General features: G+C 36.7%; 1 protein-coding gene across 1 annotated transcript in view; it reads right to left on the bottom strand.

Annotated features, from left to right (window-relative positions):
• Positions 1-246: 246 nt before the first annotated feature.
• LOC148661900 (uncharacterized) overlaps positions 247-24673 on the bottom strand; it is a 58194-nt gene continuing 33767 nt past the window's right edge. Inside the window, exon 3 of the mRNA XM_088633783.1 lies at positions 247-306. Coding sequence (XP_088489909.1) covers positions 247-306 — 60 coding nt within the window. The remainder of the gene's footprint in view (positions 307-24673) is intronic.

The following is a 24673-nucleotide window of genomic DNA, read 5'->3' as shown; positions in this document are numbered from 1 at the left end:
CATAAATACATACCTACAAAAATATGTGCATATGAATTGACATTTTTGTTTTCCTTTTTTATGGCTTTGCCATGTTTTGAGCCTGACTTTTGCTGTTGTTATAAAGTGAAAGGAATGCAGGAGAAGAGCCACCTTTTTACCTGGGTGCTCCACTCTTTTGTTTACTCTCAATCATCTGAGGGAGGAGTAATCCATCACAAGAGCAAACTCCCTTCCCAACAGATTGCACTATAAAATGTCAATGGCTCATGTGATAGTCACCTTCTCCCTTTCCACAATAGCACATCTGTGCTCCATGGCGAGTAACTTCAGACAAAGGAACAGCGGTCCTCATCATCATCAGTTATGAAATCACAGCTGCCAGCTATGTCTGAAGCACTGGACTGCAAAATAAATCTTTTTGACTCAACTAGAAACTCTCTCCCCAGGGCTCTGAAGGTGCTGCTGGCTGCTTCAGTCCACATTAGAAACTCTGCCTCTTGTAGATACTGTCAGTGGTACAGCCATGGAGGAAAAACTGGGAGCAAAACACTGGTGATAACCCACTCATTGGAAAACATTTGCTATTTTATTCTCTGTTCTTCATGACTTTTAGAGAAATACGATATACTGTATGTAAAATCTGTGAAATACAAGATGTCCTTATCATGGAAAGCCCCAATCATTTAGGGTTTATGAGGATATTTAACCAGTAGACAGAGATCAAGTTAATCAGGACTATTTAGGCTAGTTTTTGGTGTAATTAAAAATTGAGAATTTTGGTGGAAAGGAAAACAAAAGCTCACATGGCTCTCTGTTTTTTTTTACTTGCAGGTAGTTATTATTTACTGAAAGGATTAATAAAATATATATGTGTACGTAATAACATTTTATTTTGTATTTAATTGTCTCAAAATGGATACAGATTAATTAATAGACCATTACACATATTAATTGTCTATTATTATCTGTCCTGAGAGTATGTGCAATAAAAAAATTATAAACATACAGTATAAACAACAATATGTAAGTTCCCTCAGGACGATGGTTTGTGTTCTATAACAGAACAATTGACTTAATTTAATACAGCTACTCAGCACATGCACATGGCATGCACACAAAATAACAGCTCTGTGCTTAAGTTTGTAGTACAGATTCCTCTGAAGAAATAAAGCAGCAAACTGTGTTTTCTAGGGTTAAATATCAATCCTGCTGTGGATATTCTTAAATTGTTAATGCTTCTGCATTCTCTCTATATTGAAAACTAAATCAATCTCCCACACTCCTGCGGTTAAGTAATGTATTAGGAAACAGAGGTCACAGAAGCAAATAACAATGTTTTTTTCACTGGCCCAGACCCTGCTACCTTTGGGAAGAGAAGAGGTGAGATTCCTGTCAGGTGACTTTGCAGCAGGACGTGCATTATCACATTTAATATTTGTCCCGATCAGTTTGTTACAAAAGCTGAACAAGGAATGCCTTCATACAATAACCAATAATTTAACCAAACAGGTGAAACATAGCAGGTGGCACGTAGACGCAATTGGTTAGCATTGCTGCCTTGGAATGCTGGGGCCCTAGGTTAAATTCCAAACCTGGAGTGCTATATTCGTGGAGTTTATATGTCTTCCCTGTGTTCTTGTGGGTTTCCTCCCAAATTCCAAAAACATAGTAGTAGATTAATTGGCTTCTAGGGAAGTAGGCCTTGATGTTAGTGTGTGCATGTCTGTCTTTGTGTTTGTGTCTGTCTGTCCCGTGATGAACTGGTGTCCAGTTCAGTGTATACCCTGCCTTGTGCCTGTTAAAGCAGGGACAGGTTCCGGCTTCCCTGAGACCCTGAATCGGAAGAAACAGTTAAAAAATGGGACAGAGGTATGCAGTACATACAGTATTTATTTTGCACACTAAATGCATATGGGGTCACAGTGCTCGATCTCAAAGCTGCCCCATAGCACAAAGGCAGACACTTCACTGTGTTGTCAATTCTGTCCTTCAGCTCCATACAGTATGTATTATTTACAGCAAAAACAAATGTAAACCTTTCAACAGTAAATACACTGCTCAACAGCCCTAGACTGAGTTTACTTTATGACAAACTAACTATGGGGAGCCCTGGCTTTTTAAGCAGGGACAGGTTACCAGTTCCACCCGTTTTCCTTTTTCCCACTTACAACTTATCACAGTCATATTCCTGGGTTTGGTCCTTTGCAGACCCCTGCTGGAGAAATTGTAGATATTGCAGCTTAATTTAATGTGCACAGTTTAATGTGCAAACAGTATTCTGACATTCCAGTCACACATATTCCCTCCCAAGACTCATCATGAATTGCACGTGTTTCATCCCACATTCCCCCTTAGCTCAAACCTACCAGGTGGAGCAGAGTGTGCCGAGAGGCTGTGAGCTTGAGATGGCTTATCAGCATTGCCATGTTTTGAGCCTGACTGATGCTCAATAAAGTAACGTAAAAGGGCTGTATGACTAAGAACGATGTTTTAACCCGGGTCGTTCATTCTTTGTTTACCCTTGATCATCTAAGGGAGGAGTAGTCCATCACAAGGGTAAACTCTCTTCCCAGCCCATTTGATTGTCACACATTCACCTTCCAGTATAGCAGATCTGTACTCCATGGTGAGTAACTTCTGACAAAGGAACAACACTCCTCCTCCTCATCAGTTGTGAAATCAGTTTCCAGCTCTATGTCCAAAGCACTGGACTGCAAAATAATTATTTTTCAGTCTAAACGGAACTAGAAACTTCCCAGGATTCTGAAGGTGCTGTTGGCTTGGAAGGTTTGAAATTTAACTAGCCCACATTAGAGACTCTGGCTCTTGTTGGTACTGCCAGTGATACAGCCATTGAGAAAAAGAAACTGGGAACAAACCACTGGTGATAACCCACTTGTGAGAAATAGCTTTGTCTATTTTTTGTCACTCATCTGCCATAGTTTGTAATCACTGGGCCTTTGGTTTTAAAAACTTCAGGGACTATGTCAGTATACAAATAGTTTTTCTGGGGTTGTCGAGGTGACATTACCCTCAGACATTATGTGCCTGCCTGTGAGTCACTGGTTACAGTATAATCATCCCTCTGGGCTTCTTGGTCATAATCCTGGAGCTTTTGTTAATCAGTGCTCTAATTCTATTCAGAATTTCAATCACAGGCTCAATTATATTTTTCACTGAGAAGTTAAGGGGCAGAGAGCCGGGTATTGCAGGAATGTTGGTATATGCAGCTGGGAAGGAAGGAGGAGGTCCAGGCAAGGGCAGGGCCAGATTTGTCTACCTCAGCAAGGGAGAATAGAAGAATGGATTAAGGTGAGAACTAATAAGACTTTGTCACATCTGCTCTTTCCAAGTTTTCTCTGCAAAGGGAGAACCCTGTAAATAATTAAAGAAACCTCTCAACTTGCAAATATTAAGTATTACAGTTTCGGCTTGAGAGTTACGGTACCTGAGCATGCTGGACTAGTCAGCTCAAGTGCAGTGCAGAGGCCTTCTGCTCAAGTCTGGAGTACAACAGCCCCTAATTAGAGCTTTTATGGCCTGCCTGTAACAGTCCCTCACAAAAACACTTGATTTCTAACCTACAATTACCTACATTCTTATGAAGTTTACATGATATTTTATATTCCATTACTGTACTTTATACCAATTTAGTCTGAAAGCACTGAAAAATACAGTGCTTTATTTTGTAACAGGCTTAAAAAAACAAATACAGTAATAAGCACGATATAATGTATAATGCAAGCTTGACCGATCTTTTTTACCCTATAGTTTTACAAACAAATCTGTAAAACAAAAAAAGCTATTCATGTAGCATTTTCTGTGACAGTAGACTTTCAAAATATCATTTTAGAATTGAATGGAGGTTATCTTCTTTGTCTTAATTTCAGTAGAGCACAATCCCTTGAAATTACAAAATGACTTAGTATTTAGAAGTAAATGAAAACAGCTTCAGGAATACAACTCCAGTACAATATAGATTCTTATCATTAATTTGGAACGTTTAAATTTAACCTCTAAAAAGGAAATATTCTGTGTTCCTATAACGTTATAGTTTAATAACATAGAATACCACTGAGAGCACATAAATACAATCTCTAAATTGCTTTCCATTTCGCTACTGCACACACAATATGGCATTTTAATGTATGTCGGAAAAAATGTTTAGAAAACACTGAAAAACTGTTTTCCTACATATATTTTCTATACTAAACACAGCCATGCCATCAAACATTGTCTATGTCTTGTGGGAATCATAACCCTAACCCTAGCTAAGGCTTTGGGTTATGTTAGGGTTAGGGTAAAGGGTGTTTTTTCCACAATCTTCCATTCATTTGATTGGAAAACTGACTTCATTTGATCAAAATATCAGTCTGAAACAATTAAGAAACCTCTGCAAAACAAAGAGAATGTATCAAAAATAGACACAGTAATTTTGACAAATATTCTGTTAATGGATATCTTGTGTTGAATGGAGTCCTGAATGAGAATGGGTTCATGCTTAACTGGTGGGAGACTCAGAAATATCTAAAAAAATGTGATATTTATTTCTTAAATTCCAGTGCATTCAATGCTATTTACACAACATTCTCTTTTGGGGAAATAAATTGTACAGCATATAGCCAAATATATCAGAACAAAACATTTAAAAAACATTTTAATAACTGTTATCCTAACTATCATAACTTTACTAAAACACAGCTATACCATCAAAAACTGTCTATGTTTTGTGGGAATCCTAACCCTAACCCTAGCTATGGGTTTGCAACTTAGGGTTAGGGTTCAGAATTTCCTCCAAGAATTAATGCAACCCTTTTCACTCAATTGAGGGCAACATATACATCACTGAAACAAAATATTGGTCACAAATGGTTAAGCAAGCCCACCAAACTAATGAGAACATACCAACAACAGTAAAATTCTATATTTGGACAAGTAATCTACTATTGGAGATGTTGTTTTGGAGGGTGATCTCAATGAGCTTGGTTTCAGGCTTAACTGGTGTAAGAATCACCAAACCCCAAGAATCTGGGCTTTATTTGATAATATGCATGTGCACTCAATGCCACAGGTAAGATTTTGAAAGGTATTTTAAGCTTTTTTCAAACCTTTGCCTTAGTACACTTTAGGCAAAATTCCAATTTTAAGCAATGCAGTGCAGCTAAAAATGGAAGAAAACAATTCTGCAGATATCATTGAAACAACTCTTTTCCTAAATATCATTTCTGCCCTAAAACACAGCCATGCCATCAAAAAGTATCTATGTTTTGCAGGAATCCTACCCTTAACCCTAGCTCTGGGTTTAAAGTTAGGGTTAGGGTTCAGAATTTCCTCCAAGAATTAATGCAACCCTTTTCACTCAATTGAGGGCAAATTATACTGTCCTGAAACAAAATATTGGTCACAAGCGGTTAAGCAAGCCCACCACACTAATGAGAACGTACCAGCAAGAGTAAAATTCTATATTTGGACAAAGTAATCTAGTATTGGAGATGTTGTTTTGGAAGGTGATCTCAATGAGCTTGGTTTCAGGCTTAACTGGTGTAAGAATCACCAAAACCCCAAGAATCTGGGCTTTATTTGATAATATGCATGTGCACTCAATGCCAGAGGTAAGATTTTGAAAGGTATTTGAAGCTTTTTTCAAACCTTTGCCTTAGTGCACTTTAGGCAAAAATCCAATTTTAAGCAATGCAGTGCAGCTAAAAATGGAAGAAAATAATTCTGCAGATATCAGTGAAACAACAATTGTCCTAAACATCATTTCTGCCCTAAAACACAGCCATGCCATCAAAAAGTACCTATGTTTTGCAGGAATCCTAACCCTAACCCTAGCTCTGGGTTTGCAAGTTAGGGTTAGGGTTCAGAATTTCCTCCAAGAATTAATGCAACCCTTTTCACTCAATTGAGGGCAAAATATACTTTCCTGAAACAAAATATTGGTCACAAATGGTTAAGCAAGCCCATCAAACTAATGAGAACGTACCAACAAGAGTAAAATTCTATATTTGGACAAGTATTCTACTTTTGGAGATGTTGTTTTGGAAGCTGATCTTAATGAGCTTGGTTTCAGGCTTAACTGGTGTAAGAATCACCAAAACCCCAAGAATCTGGGCTTTATTTGATAATATGCATGTGCACTCAATGCCAGAGGTAAGATTTTAAAAGGTATTTTAAGCTTTTTTCAAACCTTTGCCTTAGTGCACTTTAGGCAAAATTCCAATTTTAAGCAATGCAGTGCAGCTAAAAATGGAAAAAAAAAATTCTGCAGATTTCACTGAAACAACAATTATCCTAAATATCATTTCTGCCCTAAAACACAGCTATGCCATCAAAACGTATCTATGTTTTGCAGGAATCCTAACCCTAACCCTAGCTCTGGGTTTGCAAGTTAGGGTTACGGTTCAGAATTTCCTCCAAGAATTAATGCAACCCTTTTCACTCAATTGAGGGCAAAATATACTTTCCTGAAACAAAATATTGGTCACAAATGGTTAAGCAAGCCCACCAAACTAATGAGAACGGACCAACAAGAGTAAAATTCTACATTTGGACAAGTATTCTACTATCGGAAATATTGTTTTGGAAGGTGATCTCAATGAGCTTGGTTTCAGGCTTAACTGGTGTAAGAATCACCAAAACCCCAAGAATCTGGGCTTTATTTGATAATATGCATGTGCACTCAATGCCAGAGGTAAGATTTTGAAAGGTATTTTAAGCTTTTTTCAAACCTTTGCCTTAGTGCACTTTAGGCAAAATTCCAATTTTAAGCAATGCAGTGCAGCTAAAAATGGAAGAAAAAACTTCGGCAGTTATCATTGAAACAACAATTGTCCTAAATATCATTTCTGGTCTTAAATACAGCTATGCCATCAAAAAGTATCTATGTTTTGCAGGAATCCTAACCCTAACCCTAGCTCTGGGTTTGCAAGTTAGGGTTAGGGTTCAGAATTTCCTCCAAGAATTAATGCAACCCTTTTCACTCAATTGAGGGCAAAATATACTTTCCTGAAACAAAATATTGGTCACAAATGGTTAAGCAAGCCCATCAAACTAATGAGAACGTACCAGCAAGAGTAAAATTCTATTTTTGGACAAGAATTCTACTATTGGATAAATTGTTTTGGAAGGTTATCTCAATGAGCTTGGTTTCAGGCTTAACTGGTGTAAGAATCACCAAAACCCCAAGAATCTGGGCTTTATTTGATAATATGCATGTGCACTCAATGCCAGAGGTAAGATTTTGAAAGGTATTTTAAGCTTTTTTCAAACCTTTGCCTTAGTGCACTTTTGGCAAAATTCCAATTTTAAGCAATGCAGTGCAGCTAAAAATGGAAGATAAAAATTCTGCAGATATCATTGAAACAATACTTTTCCTAAATATCATTTCTGCCCTAAAACACAGCCATGCCATTAAAAAGTATCTATGTTTTGCAGGAATCCTAACCCTAACCCTAGCTCTGGGTTTGCAAGTTAGGGTAGGGTTCAGAATTTCCTCCAAGAATTAATGCAACCCTTTTCACTCAATTGAGGGCAAAATATACTTTCCTGAAACAAAATATTGGTCACAAATGGTTAAGCAAGCCCATCATACTACTGAGAACGTACCAACAAGAGTAAAATTCTATATTTGGACAAGTATTCTACTTTTGGAGATGTTGTTTTGGAAGGTGATCTCAATGAGCTTGGTTTCAGGCTTAACTGGTGTAAGAATCACCAAAACCTCAAGAATCTGGGCTTTATTTGATAATATGCATGTGCACTCAATGAAAATGGTGTGATTTTGAAAGGTATTTTAAGCTTTTTTCAAACCTTTGCCTTAGTGCACTTTAGGCAAAATTCCAATTTTAAGCAATGCACTGCAGCTAAAAATGGAAGATAAAAATTCTGCAGATTTCATTGAAACAACACTTTTCCTAAATATCATTTCTGCCCTAAAACACAGCCATGCCATCAAAAAGTACAGTATCTATGTTTTGCAGGAATCCTAACCCTAACCCTAGCTCTGGGTTTGCAAGTTAGGGTAAGGGTTCAGAATTTCCTCCAAGAATTAATGCAACCCTTTTCACTCAATTGAGGGCAAAATATATTTTCCTGAAACAAAATATTGGTCACAAATGGTTTAGCAAGCCCATCAAACTAATGAGAACGTACCAAGAAGAGTAAAATTCTATATTTGGACAAGTATTCTACTTTTGGAGATGTTGTTTTGGAAGGTGATCTCAATGAGCTTGGTTTCAGGCTTAACTGGTGTAAGAATCACCAAAACCCCAAGAATCTGGGCTTTATTTGATAATATGCATGTGCACTCAATGCCAGAGGTAAGATTTTGAAAGGTATTTTAAGCTTTTTTCAAACCTTTGCCTTAGTGCACTTTAGGCAAAATTCCAATTTTAAGCAATGCAGTGCAGCTAAAAATGGAAGAAAAAACTTCGGCAGTTATCATTGAAACAACAATTGTCCTAAATATCATTTCTGCCCTAAAACACAGCCATGCCATTAAAAAGTATCTATGTTTTGCAGGAATCCTAACCCTAACCCTAGCTCTGGGTTTGCAAGTTAGGGTAGGGTTCAGAATTTCCTCCAAGAATTAATGCAACCCTTTTCACTCAATTGAGGGCAAAATATACTTTCCTGAAACAAAATATTGGTCACAAATGGTTAAGCAAGCCCATCATACTAATGAGAACGTACCAACAAGAGTAAAATTCTATATTTGGACAAGTATTCTACTTTTGGAGATGTTGTTTTGGAAGGTGATCTCAATGAGCTTGGTTTCAGGCTTAACTGGTGTAAGAATCACCAAAACCCCAAGAATCTGGGCTTTATTTGATAATATGCATGTGCACTCAATGAAAATAGTGTGATTTTGAAAGGTATTTTAAGCTTTTTTCAAACCTTTGCCTTAGTGCACTTTAGGCAAAATTCCAATTTTAAGCAATGCACTGCAGCTAAAAATGGAAGATAAAAATTCTGCAGATATCATTGAAACAACACTTTTCCTAAATATCATTTCTGCCCTAAAACACAGCCATGCCATCAAAAAGTACAGTATCTATGTTTTGCAGGAATCCTAACCCTAACCCTAGCTCTGGCTTTGCAAGTTAGGGTTAGGGTTCAGAATTTCCTCCAAGAATTAATGCAACCCTTTTCACTAAATTGAGGGCAAAATATACTTTCCTGAAACAAAATATTGGTCACAAATGGTTAAGCAAGCCCATCAAACCAATGAGAACGTACCAACAAGAGTAAAATTCTATATTTGGACAAGAATTCTACTCTTGGATAAATTGTTTTGGAAGGTGATCTCAATGAGCTTGGTTTCAGGCTTAACTGGTGTAAGAATCACCAAAACCCCAAGAATCTGGGCTTTATTTGATAATATGCATGTGCACTCAATGCCAGAGGAAAGATTTTGAAAGGTATTTTAAGCTTTTTTCAAACCTTTGCCTTAGTGCACTTTAGGCAAAATTCCAATTTTAAGCAATGCAGTGCAGCTAAAAATGGAAGAAAAAAATTCTGCAGATTTCACTGAAACAACAATTATCCTAAATATCATTTCTGCCCTAAAACACAGCTATGCCATCAAGACGTATCTATGTTTTGCAGGAATCCTAACCCTAACCCTAGCTCTGGGTTTGCAAGTTAGGGTTACGGTTCAGAATTTCCTCCAAGAATTAATGGAACCCTTTTCACTCAATTGAGGGCAAAATATACTTTCCTGAAACAAAATATTGGTCACAAATGGTTAAGCAAGCCCATCATACTAATGAGAACGTACCAACAAGAGTAAAATTCTATATTTGGACAAGTATTCTACTTTTGGAGATGTTGTTTTGGAAGGTGATCTCAATGAGCTTGGTTTCAGGCTTAACTGGTGTAAGAATCACCAAAACCCCAAGAATCTGGGCTTTATTTGATAATATGCATGTGCACTCAATGCTAGAGGTAAGATTTTGAAAGGTATTTTAAGCTTTTTTCAAACCTTTGCCTTAGTGCACTTTAGGCAAAATTCCAATTTTAAGCAATGCAGTACAGCTAAAAATGGAAGAAAAAAATTCTGCAGATATCATTGAAACAACACTTTTCCTAAATATCATTTCTGCCCTAAAACACAGCCATGCCACTAAAAAGTATCTATGTTTTGCAGGAATCCTAACCCTAACCCTAGCTCTGGGTTTGCAAGTTAGGGTAGGGTTCAGAATTTCCTCCAAGAATTAATGCAACCCTTTTCACTCAATTGAGGGCAAAATATACTTTCCTGAAACAAAATATTGGTCACAAATGGTTAAGCAAGCCCATCATACTAATGAGAACGTACCAACAAGACTAAAATTCTATATTTGGACAAGTATTCTACTTTTGGAGATGTTGTTTTGGAAGGTGATCTCAATGAGCTTGGTTTCAGGCTTAACTGGTGTAAGAATCACCAAAACCCCAAGAATCTGGGCTTTATTTGATAATATGCATGTGCACTCAATGAAAATAGTGTGATTTTGAAAGGTATTTTAAGCTTTTTTCAAACCTTTGCCTTAGTGCACTTTAGGCAAAATTCCAATTTTAAGCAATGCACTGCAGCTAAAAATGGAAGATAAAAATTCTGCAGATATCATTGAAACAACACTTTTCCTAAATATCATTTCTGCCCTAAAACACAGCCATGCCATCAAAAAGTACAGTATCTATGTTTTGCAGGAATCCTAACCCTAACCCTAGCTCTGGGTTTGCAAGTTAGGGTTACGGTTCAGAATTTCCTCCAAGAATTAATGCAACCCTTTTCACTCAATTGAGGGCAAAATATACTTTCCTGAAACAAAATATTGGTCACAAATGGTTAAGCAAGCCCATCAAACTAATGAGAACGTACCAGCAAGAGTAAAATTCTATATTTGGACAAGAATTCTACTATTGGATAAATTGTTTTGGAAGGTTATCTCAATGAGCTTGGTTTCAGGCTTAACTGGTGTAAGAATCACCAAAACCCCAAGAATCTGGGCTTTATTTGATAATATGCATGTGCACTCAATGAAAGAGGTAAGATTTTGAAAGGTATTTTAAGCTTTTTTCAAACCTTTGCCTTAGTGCACTTTAGGCAAAAATCCAATTTCAAGCAATGCAGTGCAGCTAAAAATGGAAGAAAATAATTCTGCAGATATCACTGAAACAACAATTGTCCTAAACATCATTTCTGCCCTAAAACACAGCCATGCCATCAAAAAGTATCTATGTTTTGCCGGAATCCTAACCCTAACCCTAGCTCTGGGTTTGCAAGTTAGGGTTAGGGTTCAGAATTTCCTCCAAGAATTAATGCAACCCTTTTCACTCAATTGAGGGCAAAATATACTTTCCTGAAACAAAATATTGGTCACAAATGGTTAAGCAAGCCCATCAAACCAATGAGAACGTACCAACAAGAGTAAAATTCTATATTTGGACAAGAATTCTACTCTTGGATAAATTGTTTTGGAAGGTGATCTCAATGAGCTTGGTTTCAGGCTTAACTGGTGTAAGAATCACCAAAACCCCAAGAATCTGGGCTTTATTTGATAATATGCATGTGCACTCAATGCCAGAGGTAAGATTTTGAAAGGTATTTTAAGCTTTTTTCAAACCTTTGCCTTAGTGCACTTTAGGCAAAATTCCAATTTTAAGCAATGCAGTACAGCTAAAAATGGAAGAAAAAAATTCTGCAGATTTCACTGAAACAACAATTATCCTAAATATCATTTCTGCCCTAAAACACAGCTATGCCATCAAGACGTATCTATGTTTTGCAGGAATCCTAACCCTAAACCTAGCTCTGGGTTTGCAAGTTAGGGTTAGGGTTCAGAATTTCCTCCAAGAATTAATGCAACCCTTTTCACTCAATTGAGGGCAAAATATACTTTCCTGAAACAAAATATTGGTCACAAATGGTTAAGCAAGCCCATCAAACTAATGAGAACGTACCAAGAAGAGTAAAATTCTATATTTGGACAAGAATTCTACTATTGGATAAATTGTTTTGGAAGGTTATCTCAATGAGCTTGGTTTCAGGCTTAACTGGTGTAAGAATCACCAAAACCCCAAGAATCTGGGCTTTATTTGATAATATGCATGTGCACTCAATGAAAGAGGTAAGATTTTGAAAGGTATTTTAAGCTTTTTTCAAACCTTTGCCTTAGTGCACTTTAGGCAAAAATCCCATTTTAAGCAATGCAGTGCAGCTAAAAATGGAAGAAAATAATTCTGCAGATATCACTGAAACAACAATTGTCCTAAACATCATTTCTGCCCTAAAACACAGCCATGCCATCAAAAAGTATCTATGTTTTGCAGGAATCCTAACCCTAACCCTAGCTCTGGGTTTGCAAGTTAGGGTTAGGGTTCAGGAATTTCCTCCAAGAATTAATGCAACCCTTTTCACTCAATTGAGGGCAAAATATACTTTCCTGAAACAAAATATTGGTCACAAATGGTTAAGCAAGCCCATCAAACCAATGAGAACGTACCAACAAGAGAAAAATTCTATATTTGGACAAGTATTCTACTTTTGGAGATGTTGTTTTGGAAGCTGATCTCAATGAGCTTGGTTTCAGGCTTAACTGGTGTAAGAATCACCAAAACCCCAAGAATCTGGGCTTTATTTGATAATATGCATGTGCACTAAATGCCAGAGGTAAGATTTTGAAAGGTATTTTAAGCTTTTTTCAAACCTTTGCCTTAGTGCACTTTAGGCAAAATTCCAATTTTAAGCAATGCAGTGCAGCTAAAAATGGAAGAAAAAAATTCTGCAGATTTCACTGAAACAACAATTGTCCTAAACATCATTTCTGCCCTAAAACACAGCCATGCCATCAAAAAGTATCTATGTTTTGCAGGAATCCTAACCCTAACCCTAGCTCTGGGTTTGCAAGTTAGGGTTAGGGTTCAGAATTTCCTCCAAGAATTAATGCAACCCTTTTCACTCAATTGAGGGCAAAATATACTTTCCTGAAACAAAATATTGGTCACAAATGGTTAAGCAAGCCCATCAAACCAATGAGAACGTACCAACAAGAGTAAAATTCTATATTTGGACAAGTATTCTACTTTTGGAGATGTTGTTTTGGAAGCTGATCTCAATGAGCTTGGTTTCAGGCTTAACTGGTGTAAGAATCACCAAAACCCCAAGAATCTGGGCTTTATTTGATAATATGCATGTGCACTCAATGAAAGAGGTAAGATTTTGAAAGGTATTTTAAGCTTTTTTCAAACCTTTGCCTTAGTGCACTTTAGGCAAAATTCCAATTTTAAGCAATGCAGTGCAGCTAAAAATGGAAGAAAATAATTCTGCAGATATCACTGAAACAACAATTGTCCTAAACATCATTTCTGCCCTAAAACACAGCTATGCCATCAAAAAGTATCTATGTTTTGCAGGAATCCTAACCCTAACCCTAGCTCTGGGTTTGCAAGTTAGGGTTAGGGTTCAGAATTTCCTCCAAGAATTAATGCAACCCTTTTCACTCAATTGAGGGCAAAATATACTTTCCTGAAACAAAATATTGGTCACAAATGGTTAAGCAAGCCCATCAAACCAATGAGAACGTACCAACAAGAGTAAAATTCTATATTTGGACAAGTATTCTACTTTTGGAGATGTTGTTTTGGAAGCTGATCTCAATGAGCTTGGTTTCAGGCTTAACTGGTGTAAGAATCACCAAAACCCCAAGAATCTGGGCTTTATTTGATAATATGCATGTGCACTCAATGAAAGAGGTAAGATTTTGAAAGGTATTTTAAGCTTTTTTCAAACCTTTGCCTTAGTGCACTTTAGGCAAAATTCCAATTTTAAGCAATGCAGTGCAGCTAAAAATGGAAGAAAATAATTCTGCAGATATCACTGAAACAACAATTATCCTAAATATCATTTCTGCCCTAAAACACAGCTATGCCATCAAAACGTATCTATGTTTTGCAGGAATCCTAACCCTAACCCTAGCTCTGGGTTTGCAAGTTAGGGTTAGGGTTCAGAATTTCCTCCAAGAATTAATGCAACCCTTTTCACTCAATTGAGGGCAAAATATACTTTCCTGAAACAAAATATTGGTCACAAATGGTTAAGCAAGCCCATCAAACCAATGAGAACGTACCAACAAGAGTAAAATTCTATATTTGGACAAGAATTCTACTATTGGATAAATTGTTTTGGAAGGTGATCTCAATGAGCTTGGTTTCAGGCTTAACTGGTGTAAGAATCACCAAAACCCCAAGAATCTGGGCTTTATTTGATAATATGCATGTGCACTCAATGCCAGAGGTAAGATTTTGAAAGGTATTTTAAGCTTTTTTCAAACCTTTGCCTTAGTGCACTTTAGGCAAAATTCCAATTTTAAGCAATGCAGTGCAGCTAAAAATGGAAGAAAAAAATTCTGCAGATTTCACTGAAACAACAATTATCCTAAATATCATTTCTGCCCTAAAACACAGCCATGCCATCAAAAAGTATCTATGTTTTGCAGGAATCCTAACCCTAACCCTAGCTCTGGGTTTGCAAGTTAGGGTTAGGGTTCAGAATTTCCTCCAAGAATTAATGCAACCCTTTTCACTCAATTGAGGGCAAAATATACTTTCCTGAAACAAAATATTGGTCACAAATGGTTAAGCAAGCCCATCAAACCAATGAGAACGTACCAACAAGAGTAAAATTCTATATTTGGACAAGTATTCTACTTTTGGAGATGTTGTTTTGGAAGCTGATCTCAATGAGCTTGGTTTCAGGCTTAACTGGTGTAAGAATCACCAAAACCCAAGAATCTGGGCTTTATTTGATAATATGCATGTGCACTAAATGCCAGAGGTAAGATTTTGAAAGGTATTTTAAGCTTTTTTCAAACCTTTGCCTTAGTGCACTTTAGGCAAAATTCCAATTTTAAGCAATGCAGTGCAGCTAAAAATGGAAGAAAAAAAATCTGCAGATTTCACTGAAACAACAATTGTCCTAAACATCATTTCTGCCCTAAAACACAGCCATGCCATCAAAAAGTATCTATGTTTTGCAGGAATCCTAACCCTAACCCTAGCTCTGGGTTTGCAAGTTAGGGTTAGGGTTCAGAATTTCCTCCAAGAATTAATGCAACCCTTTTCACTCAATTGAGGGCAAAATATACTTTCCTGAAACAAAATATTGGTCACAAATGGTTAAGCAAGCCCATCAAACCAATGAGAACGTACCAACAAGAGTAAAATTCTATATTTGGACAAGAATTCTACTATTGGATAAATTGTTTTGGAAGGTGATCTCAATGAGCTTGGTTTCAGGCTTAACTGGTGTAAGAATCACCAAAACCCCAAGAATCTGGGCTTTATTTGATAATATGCATGTGCACTCAATGCCAGAGGTAAGATTTTGAAAGGTATTTTAAGCTTTTTTCAAACCTTTGCCTTAGTGCACTTTAGGCAAAATTCCAATTTTAAGCAATGCAGTGCAGCTAAAAATGGAAGAAAAAAATTCTGCAGATTTCACTGAAACAACAATTATCCTAAATATCATTTCTGCCCTAAAACACAGCCATGACATCAAAAAGTATCTATGTTTTGCAGGAATCCTAACCCTAACCCTAGCTCTGGGTTTGCAAGTTAGGGTTAGGGTTCAGAATTTCCTCCAAGAATTAATGCAACCCTTTTCACTCAATTGAGGGCAAAATATACTTTCCTGAAACAAAATATTGGTCACAAATGGTTAAGCAAGCCCATCAAACCAATGAGAACGTACCAACAAGAGTAAAATTCTATATTTGGACAAGTATTCTACTTTTGGAGATGTTGTTTTGGAAGCTGATCTCAATGAGCTTGGTTTCAGGCTTAACTGGTGTAAGAATCACCAAAACCCCAAGAATCTGGGCTTTATTTGATAATATGCATGTGCACTAAATGCCAGAGGTAAGATTTTGAAAGGTATTTTAAGCTTTTTTCAAACCTTTGCCTTAGTGCACTTTAGGCAAAATTCCAATTTTAAGCAATGCAGTGCAGCTAAAAATGGAAGAAAAAAAATCTGCAGATTTCACTGAAACAACAATTGTCCTAAACATCATTTCTGCCCTAAAACACAGCCATGCCATCAAAAAGTATCTATGTTTTGCAGGAATCCTAACCCTAACCCTAGCTCTGGGTTTGCAAGTTAGGGTTAGGGTTCAGAATTTCCTCCAAGAATTAATGCAACCCTTTTCACTCAATTGAGGGCAAAATATACTTTCCTGAAACAAAATATTGGTCACAAATGGTTAAGCAAGCCCATCAAACTAATGAGAACGTAGCAACAAGAGTAAAATTCTATATTTAGACAAGAATTCTACTTTTGGAGATGTTGTTTTGGAAGCTGATCTCAATGAGCTTGGTTTCAGGCTTAACTGGTGTAAGAATCACCAAAACCCCAAGAATCTGGGCTTTATTTGATAATATGCATGTGCACTCAATGAAAGAGGTAAGATTTTGAAAGGTATTTTAAGCTTTTTTCAAACCTTTGCCTTAGTGCACTTTAGGCAAAAATCCAATTTTAAGCAATGCAGTGCAGCTAAAAATGGAAGAAAATAATTCTGCAGATATCACTGAAACAACAATTGTCCTAAACATCATTTCTGCCCTAAAACACAGCCATGCCATCAAAAAGTATCTATGTTTTGCAGGAATCCTAACCCTAACCCTAGCTCTGGGTTTGCAAGTTAGGGTTAGGGTTCAGAATTTCCTCCAAGAATTAATGCAACCCTTTTCACTCAATTGAGGGCAAAATATACTTTCCTGAAACAGAATATTGGTCACAAATGGTTAAGCAAGCCCATCAAACTAATGAGAACGTACCAACAAGAGTAAAATTCTATATTTGGACAAGAATTCTACTTTTGGAGATGTTGTTTTGGAAGCTGATCTCAATGAGCTTGGTTTCAGGCTTAACTGGTGTAAGAATCACCAAAACCCCAAGAATCTGGGCTTTATTTGATAATATGCATGTGCACTCAATGAAAGAGGTAAGATTTTGAAAGGTATTTTAAGCTTTTTTCAAACCTTTGCCTTAGTGCACTTTAGGCAAAAATCCCATTTTAAGCAATGCAGTGCAGCTAAAAATGGAAGAAAATAATTCTGCAGATATCACTGAAACAACAATTGTCCTAAACATCATTTCTGCCCTAAAACACAGCCATGCCATCAAAAAGTATCTATGTTTTGCAGGAATCCTAACCCTAACCCTAGCTCTGGGTTTGCAAGTTAGGGTTAGGGTTCAGGAATTTCCTCCAAGAATTAATGCAACCCTTTTCACTCAATTGAGGGCAAAATATACTTTCCTGAAACAAAATATTGGTCACAAATGGTTAAGCAAGCCCATCAAACCAATGAGAACGTACCAACAAGAGAAAAATTCTATATTTGGACAAGTATTCTACTTTTGGAGATGTTGTTTTGGAAGCTGATCTCAATGAGCTTGGTTTCAGGCTTAACTGGTGTAAGAATCACCAAAACCCCAAGAATCTGGGCTTTATTTGATAATATGCATGTGCACTAAATGCCAGAGGTAAGATTTTGAATGGTATTTTAAGCTTTTTTCAAACCTTTGCCTTAGTGCACTTTAGGCAAAATTCCAATTTTAAGCAATGCAGTGCAGCTAAAAATGGAAGAAAAAAATTCTGCAGATTTCACTGAAACAACAATTGTCCTAAACATCATTTCTGCCCTAAAACACAGCCATGCCATCAAAAAGTATCTATGTTTTGCAGGAATCCTAACCCTAACCCTAGCTCTGGGTTTGAAAGTTAGGGTTAGGGTTCAGAATTTCCTCCAAGAATTAATGCAACCCTTTTCACTCAATTGAGGGCAAAATATACTTTCCTGAAACAAAATATTGGTCACAAATGGTTAAGCAAGCCCATCAAACTAATGAGAACGTACCAACAAGAGTAAAATTCTATATTTGGACAAGAATTCTACTTTTGGAGATGTTGTTTTGGAAGCTGATCTCAATGAGCTTGGTTTCAGGCTTAACTGGTGTAAGAATCACCAAAACCCCAAGAATCTGGGCTTTATTTGATAATATGCATGTGCACTCAATGAAAGAGGTAAGATTTTGAAAGGTATTTTAAGCTTTTTTCAAACCTTTGCCTTAGTGCACTTTAGGCAAAAATCCAATTTTAAGCAATGCAGTGCAGCTAAAAATGGAAGAAAATAATTCTGCAGATATCACTGAAACAACAATTGTCCTAAACATCATTTCTGCCCTAAAACACAGCCATGCCATCAAAAAGTATCTATGTTTTGCAGGAATCCTAACCCTAACCCTAGCTCTGGGTTTGCAAGTTAGGGTTAGGGTTCAGAATTTCCTCCAAGAATTAATGCAACCCTTTTCACTCAATTGAGGGCAAAATATACTTTCCTGAAACAAAATATTGGTCACAAATGGTTAAGCAAGCCCATCAAACCAATGAGAACGTACCAACAAGAGTAAAATTCTATATTTGGACAAGTATTCTACTTTTGGAGATGTTGTTTTGGAAGCTGATCTCAATGAGCTTGGTTTCAGGCTTAACTGGTGTAAGAATCACCAAAACCCCAAGAATCTGGGCTTTATTTGATAATATGCATGTGCACTCAATGAAAGAGGTAAGATTTTGAAAGGTATTTTAAGCTTTTTTCAAACCTTTGCCTTAGTGCACTTTAGGCAAAATTCCAATTTTAAGCAATGCAGTGCAGCTAAAAATGGAAGAAAATAATTCTGCAGATATCACTGAAACAACAATTATCCTAAATATCATTTCTGCCCTAAAACACAGCTATGCCATCAAAACGTATCTATGTTTTGCAGGAATCCTAACCCTAACCCTAGCTCTGGGTTTGCAAGTTAGGGTTAGGGTTCAGAATTTCCTCCAAGAATTAATGCAACCCTTTTCACTCAATTGAGGGCAAAATATACTTTCCTGAAACAAAATATTGGTCACAAATGGTTAAGCAAGCCCATCAAACCAATGAGAACGTACCAACAAGAGTAAAATTCTATATTTGGACAAGAATTCTACTATTGGATAAATTGTTTTGGAAGGTGATCTCAATGAGCTTGGTTTCAGGCTTAACTGGTGTAAGAATCACCAAAACCCCAAGAATCTGGGCTTTATTTGATAATATGCATGTGCACTCAATGCCAGAGGTAAGATTTTGAAAGGTATTTTAAGCTTTTTTCAAACCTTTGCCTTAGTGCACTTTAGGCAAAATTCCAATTTTAAGCAATGCAGTGCAGCTAAAAATGGAAGAAAAAACTTCGGCAGTTATCATTGAAACAACAATTGTCCTAAATATCATTTCTGGTCTTAAATACAGCTATGCCATCAAAAAGTATCTATGTTTTGCAGGAATCCTAACCCTAACCCTAGCTCTGGGTTTGCAAGTTAGGGTTAGGGTTCAGAATTTCCTCCAAGAATTAATGCAACCCTTTTCACTCAATTGAGGGCAAAATATACTTTCCTGAAACAAAATATTGGTCACAAATGGTTAAGCAAGCCCATCAAACCAATGAGAACGTACCAACAAGAGTAAAATTCTATATTTGGACAAGTATTCTACTTTTGGAGATGTTGTTTTGGAAGCTGATCTCAATGAGCTTGGTTTCAGGCTTAACTGGTGTAAGAATCACCAAAACCCCAAGAATCTGGGCTTTATTTGATAATATGCATGTGCACTAAATGCCAGAGGTAAGATTTTGAAAGGTATTTTAAGCTTTTTTCAAACCTTTGCCTTAGTGCACTTTAGGCAAAATTCCAATTTTAAGCAATGCAGTGCAGCTAAAAATGGAAGAAAAAAATTCTGCAGATTTCACTGAAACAACAATTATCCTAAATATCATTTCTGCCCTAAAACACAGCCATGCCATCAAAAAGTATCTATGTTTTGCAGGAATCCTAACCCTAACCCTAGCTCTGGGTTTGCAAGTTAGGGTTAGGGTTCAGAATTTCCTCCAAGAATTAATGCAACCCTTTTCACTCAATTGAGGGCAAAATATACTTTCCTGAAACAAAATATTGGTCACAAATGGTTAAGCAAGCCCATCAAACCAATGAGAACGTACCAACAAGAGTAAAATTCTATATTTGGACAAGTATTCTACTTTTGGAGATGTTGTTTTGGAAGCTGATCTCAATGAGCTTGGTTTCAGGCTTAACTGGTGTAAGAATCACCAAAACCCCAAGAATCTGGGCTTTATTTGATAATATGCATGTGCACTCAATGCCAGAGGTAAGATTTTGAAAGGTATTTTAAGCTTTTTTCAAACCTTTGCCTTAGTGCACTTTAGGCAAAATTCCAATTTTAAGCAATGCAGTGCAGCTAAAAATGGAAGAAAAAAATTCTGCAGATTTCACTGAAACAACAATTATCCTAAATATCATTTCTGCCCTAAAACACAGCCATGCCATCAAAAAGTATCTATGTTTTGCAGGAATCCTAACCCTAACCCTAGCTCTGGGTTTGCAAGTTAGGGTTAGGGTTCAGAATTTCCTCCAAGAATTAATGCAACCCTTTTCACTCAATTGAGGGCAAAATATACTTTCCTGAAACAAAATATTGGTCACAAATGGTTAAGCAAGCCCATCAAACCAATGAGAACGTACCAACAAGAGTAAAATTCTATATTTGGACAAGTATTCTACTTTTGGAGATGTTGTTTTGGAAGCTGATCTCAATGAGCTTGGTTTCAGGCTTAACTGGTGTAAGAATCACCAAAACCCCAAGAATCTGGGCTTTATTTGATAATATGCATGTGCACTCAATGAAAGAGGTAAGATTTTGAAAGGTATTTTAAGCTTTTTTCAAACCTTTGCCTTAGTGCACTTTAGGCAAAATTCCAATTTTAAGCAATGCAGTGCAGCTAAAAATGGAAGAAAATAATTCTGCAGATATCACTGAAACAACAATTATCCTAAATATCATTTCTGCCCTAAAACACAGCTATGCCATCAAAACGTATCTATGTTTTGCAGGAATCCTAACCCTAACCCTAGCTCTGGGTTTGCAAGTTAGGGTTAGGGTTCAGAATTTCCTCCAAGAATTAATGCAACCCTTTTCACTCAATTGAGGGCAAAATATACTTTCCTGAAACAAAATATTGGTCACAAATGGTTAAGCAAGCACATCAAACCAATGAGAACGTACCAACAAGAGTAAAATTCTATATTTGGACAAGAATTCTACTATTGGATAAATTGTTTTGGAAGGTGATCTCAATGAGCTTGGTTTCAGGCTTAACTGGTGTAAGAATCACCAAAACCCCAAGAATCTGGGCTTTATTTGATAATATGCATGTGCACTCAATGCCAGAGGTAAGATTTTGAAAGGTATTTTAAGCTTTTTTCAAACCTTTGCCTTAGTGCACTTTAGGCAAAATTCCAATTTTAAGCAATGCAGTGCAGCTAAAAATGGAAGAAAAAAATTCTGCAGATTTCACTGAAACAACAATTATCCTAAATATCATTTCTGCCCTAAAACACAGCCATGCCATCAAAAAGTATCTATGTTTTGCAGGAATCCTAACCCTAACCCTAGCTCTGGGTTTGCAAGTTAGGGTTAGGGTTCAGAATTTCCTCCAAGAATTAATGCAACCCTTTTCACTCAATTGAGGGCAAAATATACTTTCCTGAAACAAAATATTGGTCACAAATGGTTAAGCAAGCCCATCAAACCAATGAGAACGTACCAACAAGAGTAAAATTCTATATTTGGACAAGTATTCTACTTTTGGAGATGTTGTTTTGGAAGCTGATCTCAATGAGCTTGGTTTCAGGCTTAACTGGTGTAAGAATCACCAAAACCCCAAGAATCTGGGCTTTATTTGATAATATGCATGTGCACTAAATGCCAGAGGTAAGATTTTGAAAGGTATTTTAAGCTTTTTTCAAACCTTTGCCTTAGTGCACTTTAGGCAAAATTCCAATTTTAAGCAATGCAGTGCAGCTAAAAATGGAAGAAAAAAAATCTGCAGATTTCACTGAAACAACAATTGTCCTAAACATCATTTCTGCCCTAAAACACAGCCATGCCATCAAAAAGTATCTATGTTTTGCAGGAATCCTAACCCTAACCCTAGCTCTGGGTTTGCAAGTTAGGGTTAGGGTTCAGAATTTCCTCCAAGAATTAATGCAACCCTTTTCACTCAATTGAGGGCAAAATATACTTTCCTGAAACAAAATATTGGTCACAAATGGTTAAGCAAGCCCATCAAACTAATGAGAACGTAGCAACAAGAGTAAAATTCTATATTTAGACAAGAATTCTACTTTTGGAGATGTTGTTTTGGAAGCTGATCTCAATGAGCTTGGTTTCAGGCTTAACTGGTGTAAGAATCACCAAAACCCCAAGAATCTGGGCTTTATTTGATAATATGCATGTGCACTCAATGAAAGAGGTAAGATTTTGAAAGGTATTTTAAGCTTTTTTCAAACCTTTGCCTTAGTGCACTTTAGGCAAAAATCCAATTTTAAGCAATGCAGTGCAGCTAAAAATGGAAGAAAATAATTCTGCAGATATCACTGAAACAACAATTGTCCTAAACATCATTTCTGCCCTAAAACACAGCCATGCCATCAAAAAGTATCTATGTTTTGCAGGAATCCTAACCCTAACCCTAGCTCTGGGTTTGCAAGTTAGGGTTAGGGTTCAGAATTTCCTCCAAGAATTAATGCAACCCTTTTCACTCAATTGAGGGCAAAATATACTTTCCTGAAACAAAATATTGGTCACAAATGGTTAAGCAAGCCCATCAAACTAATGAGAACGTACCAACAAGAGTAAAATTCTATATTTGGACAAGAATTCTACTTTTGGAGATGTTGTTTTGGAAGCTGATCTCAATGAGCTTGGTTTCAGGCTTAACTGGTGTAAGAATCACCAAAACCCCAAGAATCTGGGCTTTATTTGATAATATGCATGTGCACTCAATGAAAGAGGTAAGATTTTGAAAGGTATTTTAAGCTTTTTTCAAACCTTTGCCTTAGTGCACTTTAGGCAAAAATCCCATTTTAAGCAATGCAGTGCAGCTAAAAATGGAAGAAAATAATTCTGCAGATATCACTGAAACAACAATTGTCCTAAACATCATTTCTGCCCTAAAACACAGCCATGCCATCAAAAAGTATCTATGTTTTGCAGGAATCCTAACCCTAACCCTAGCTCTGGGTTTGCAAGTTAGGGTTAGGGTTCAGGAATTTCCTCCAAGAATTAATGCAACCCTTTTCACTCAATTGAGGGCAAAATATACTTTCCTGAAACAAAATATTGGTCACAAATGGTTAAGCAAGCCCATCAAACCAATGAGAACGTACCAACAAGAGAAAAATTCTATATTTGGACAAGTATTCTACTTTTGGAGATGTTGTTTTGGAAGCTGATCTCAATGAGCTTGGTTTCAGGCTTAACTGGTGTAAGAATCACCAAAACCCCAAGAATCTGGGCTTTATTTGATAATATGCATGTGCACTAAATGCCAGAGGTAAGATTTTGAATGGTATTTTAAGCTTTTTTCAAACCTTTGCCTTAGTGCACTTTAGGCAAAATTCCAATTTTAAGCAATGCAGTGCAGCTAAAAATGGAAGAAAAAAATTCTGCAGATTTCACTGAAACAACAATTGTCCTAAACATCATTTCTGCCCTAAAACACAGCCATGCCATCAAAAAGTATCTATGTTTTGCAGGAATCCTAACCCTAACCCTAGCTCTGGGTTTGAAAGTTAGGGTTAGGGTTCAGAATTTCCTCCAAGAATTAATGCAACCCTTTTCACTCAATTGAGGGCAAAATATACTTTCCTGAAACAAAATATTGGTCACAAATGGTTAAGCAAGCCCATCAAACTAATGAGAACGTACCAACAAGAGTAAAATTCTATATTTGGACAAGAATTCTACTTTTGGAGATGTTGTTTTGGAAGCTGATCTCAATGAGCTTGGTTTCAGGCTTAACTGGTGTAAGAATCACCAAAACCCCAAGAATCTGGGCTTTATTTGATAATATGCATGTGCACTCAATGAAAGAGGTAAGATTTTGAAAGGTATTTTAAGCTTTTTTCAAACCTTTGCCTTAGTGCACTTTAGGCAAAAATCCAATTTTAAGCAATGCAGTGCAGCTAAAAATGGAAGAAAATAATTCTGCAGATATCACTGAAACAACAATTGTCCTAAACATCATTTCTGCCCTAAAACACAGCCATGCCATCAAAAAGTATCTATGTTTTGCAGGAATCCTAACCCTAACCCTAGCTCTGGGTTTGCAAGTTAGGGTTAGGGTTCAGAATTTCCTCCAAGAATTAATGCAACCCTTTTCACTCAATTGAGGGCAAAATATACTTTCCTGAAACAAAATATTGGTCACAAATGGTTAAGCAAGCCCATCAAACCAATGAGAACGTACCAACAAGAGTAAAATTCTATATTTGGACAAGTATTCTACTTTTGGAGATGTTGTTTTGGAAGCTGATCTCAATGAGCTTGGTTTCAGGCTTAACTGGTGTAAGAATCACCAAAACCCCAAGAATCTGGGCTTTATTTGATAATATGCATGTGCACTCAATGAAAGAGGTAAGATTTTGAAAGGTATTTTAAGCTTTTTTCAAACCTTTGCCTTAGTGCACTTTAGGCAAAATTCCAATTTTAAGCAATGCAGTGCAGCTAAAAATGGAAGAAAATAATTCTGCAGATATCACTGAAA

The sequence above is a fragment of the Lepisosteus platostomus genome, chromosome 6, assembly GCF_059453375.1.
Source record: "Lepisosteus platostomus isolate fLepPlt1 chromosome 6, fLepPlt1.hap1, whole genome shotgun sequence".
NCBI lineage: Eukaryota > Metazoa > Chordata > Actinopteri > Semionotiformes > Lepisosteidae > Lepisosteus > Lepisosteus platostomus.
This window is presented reverse-complemented; position numbering and strand designations above follow the sequence as displayed.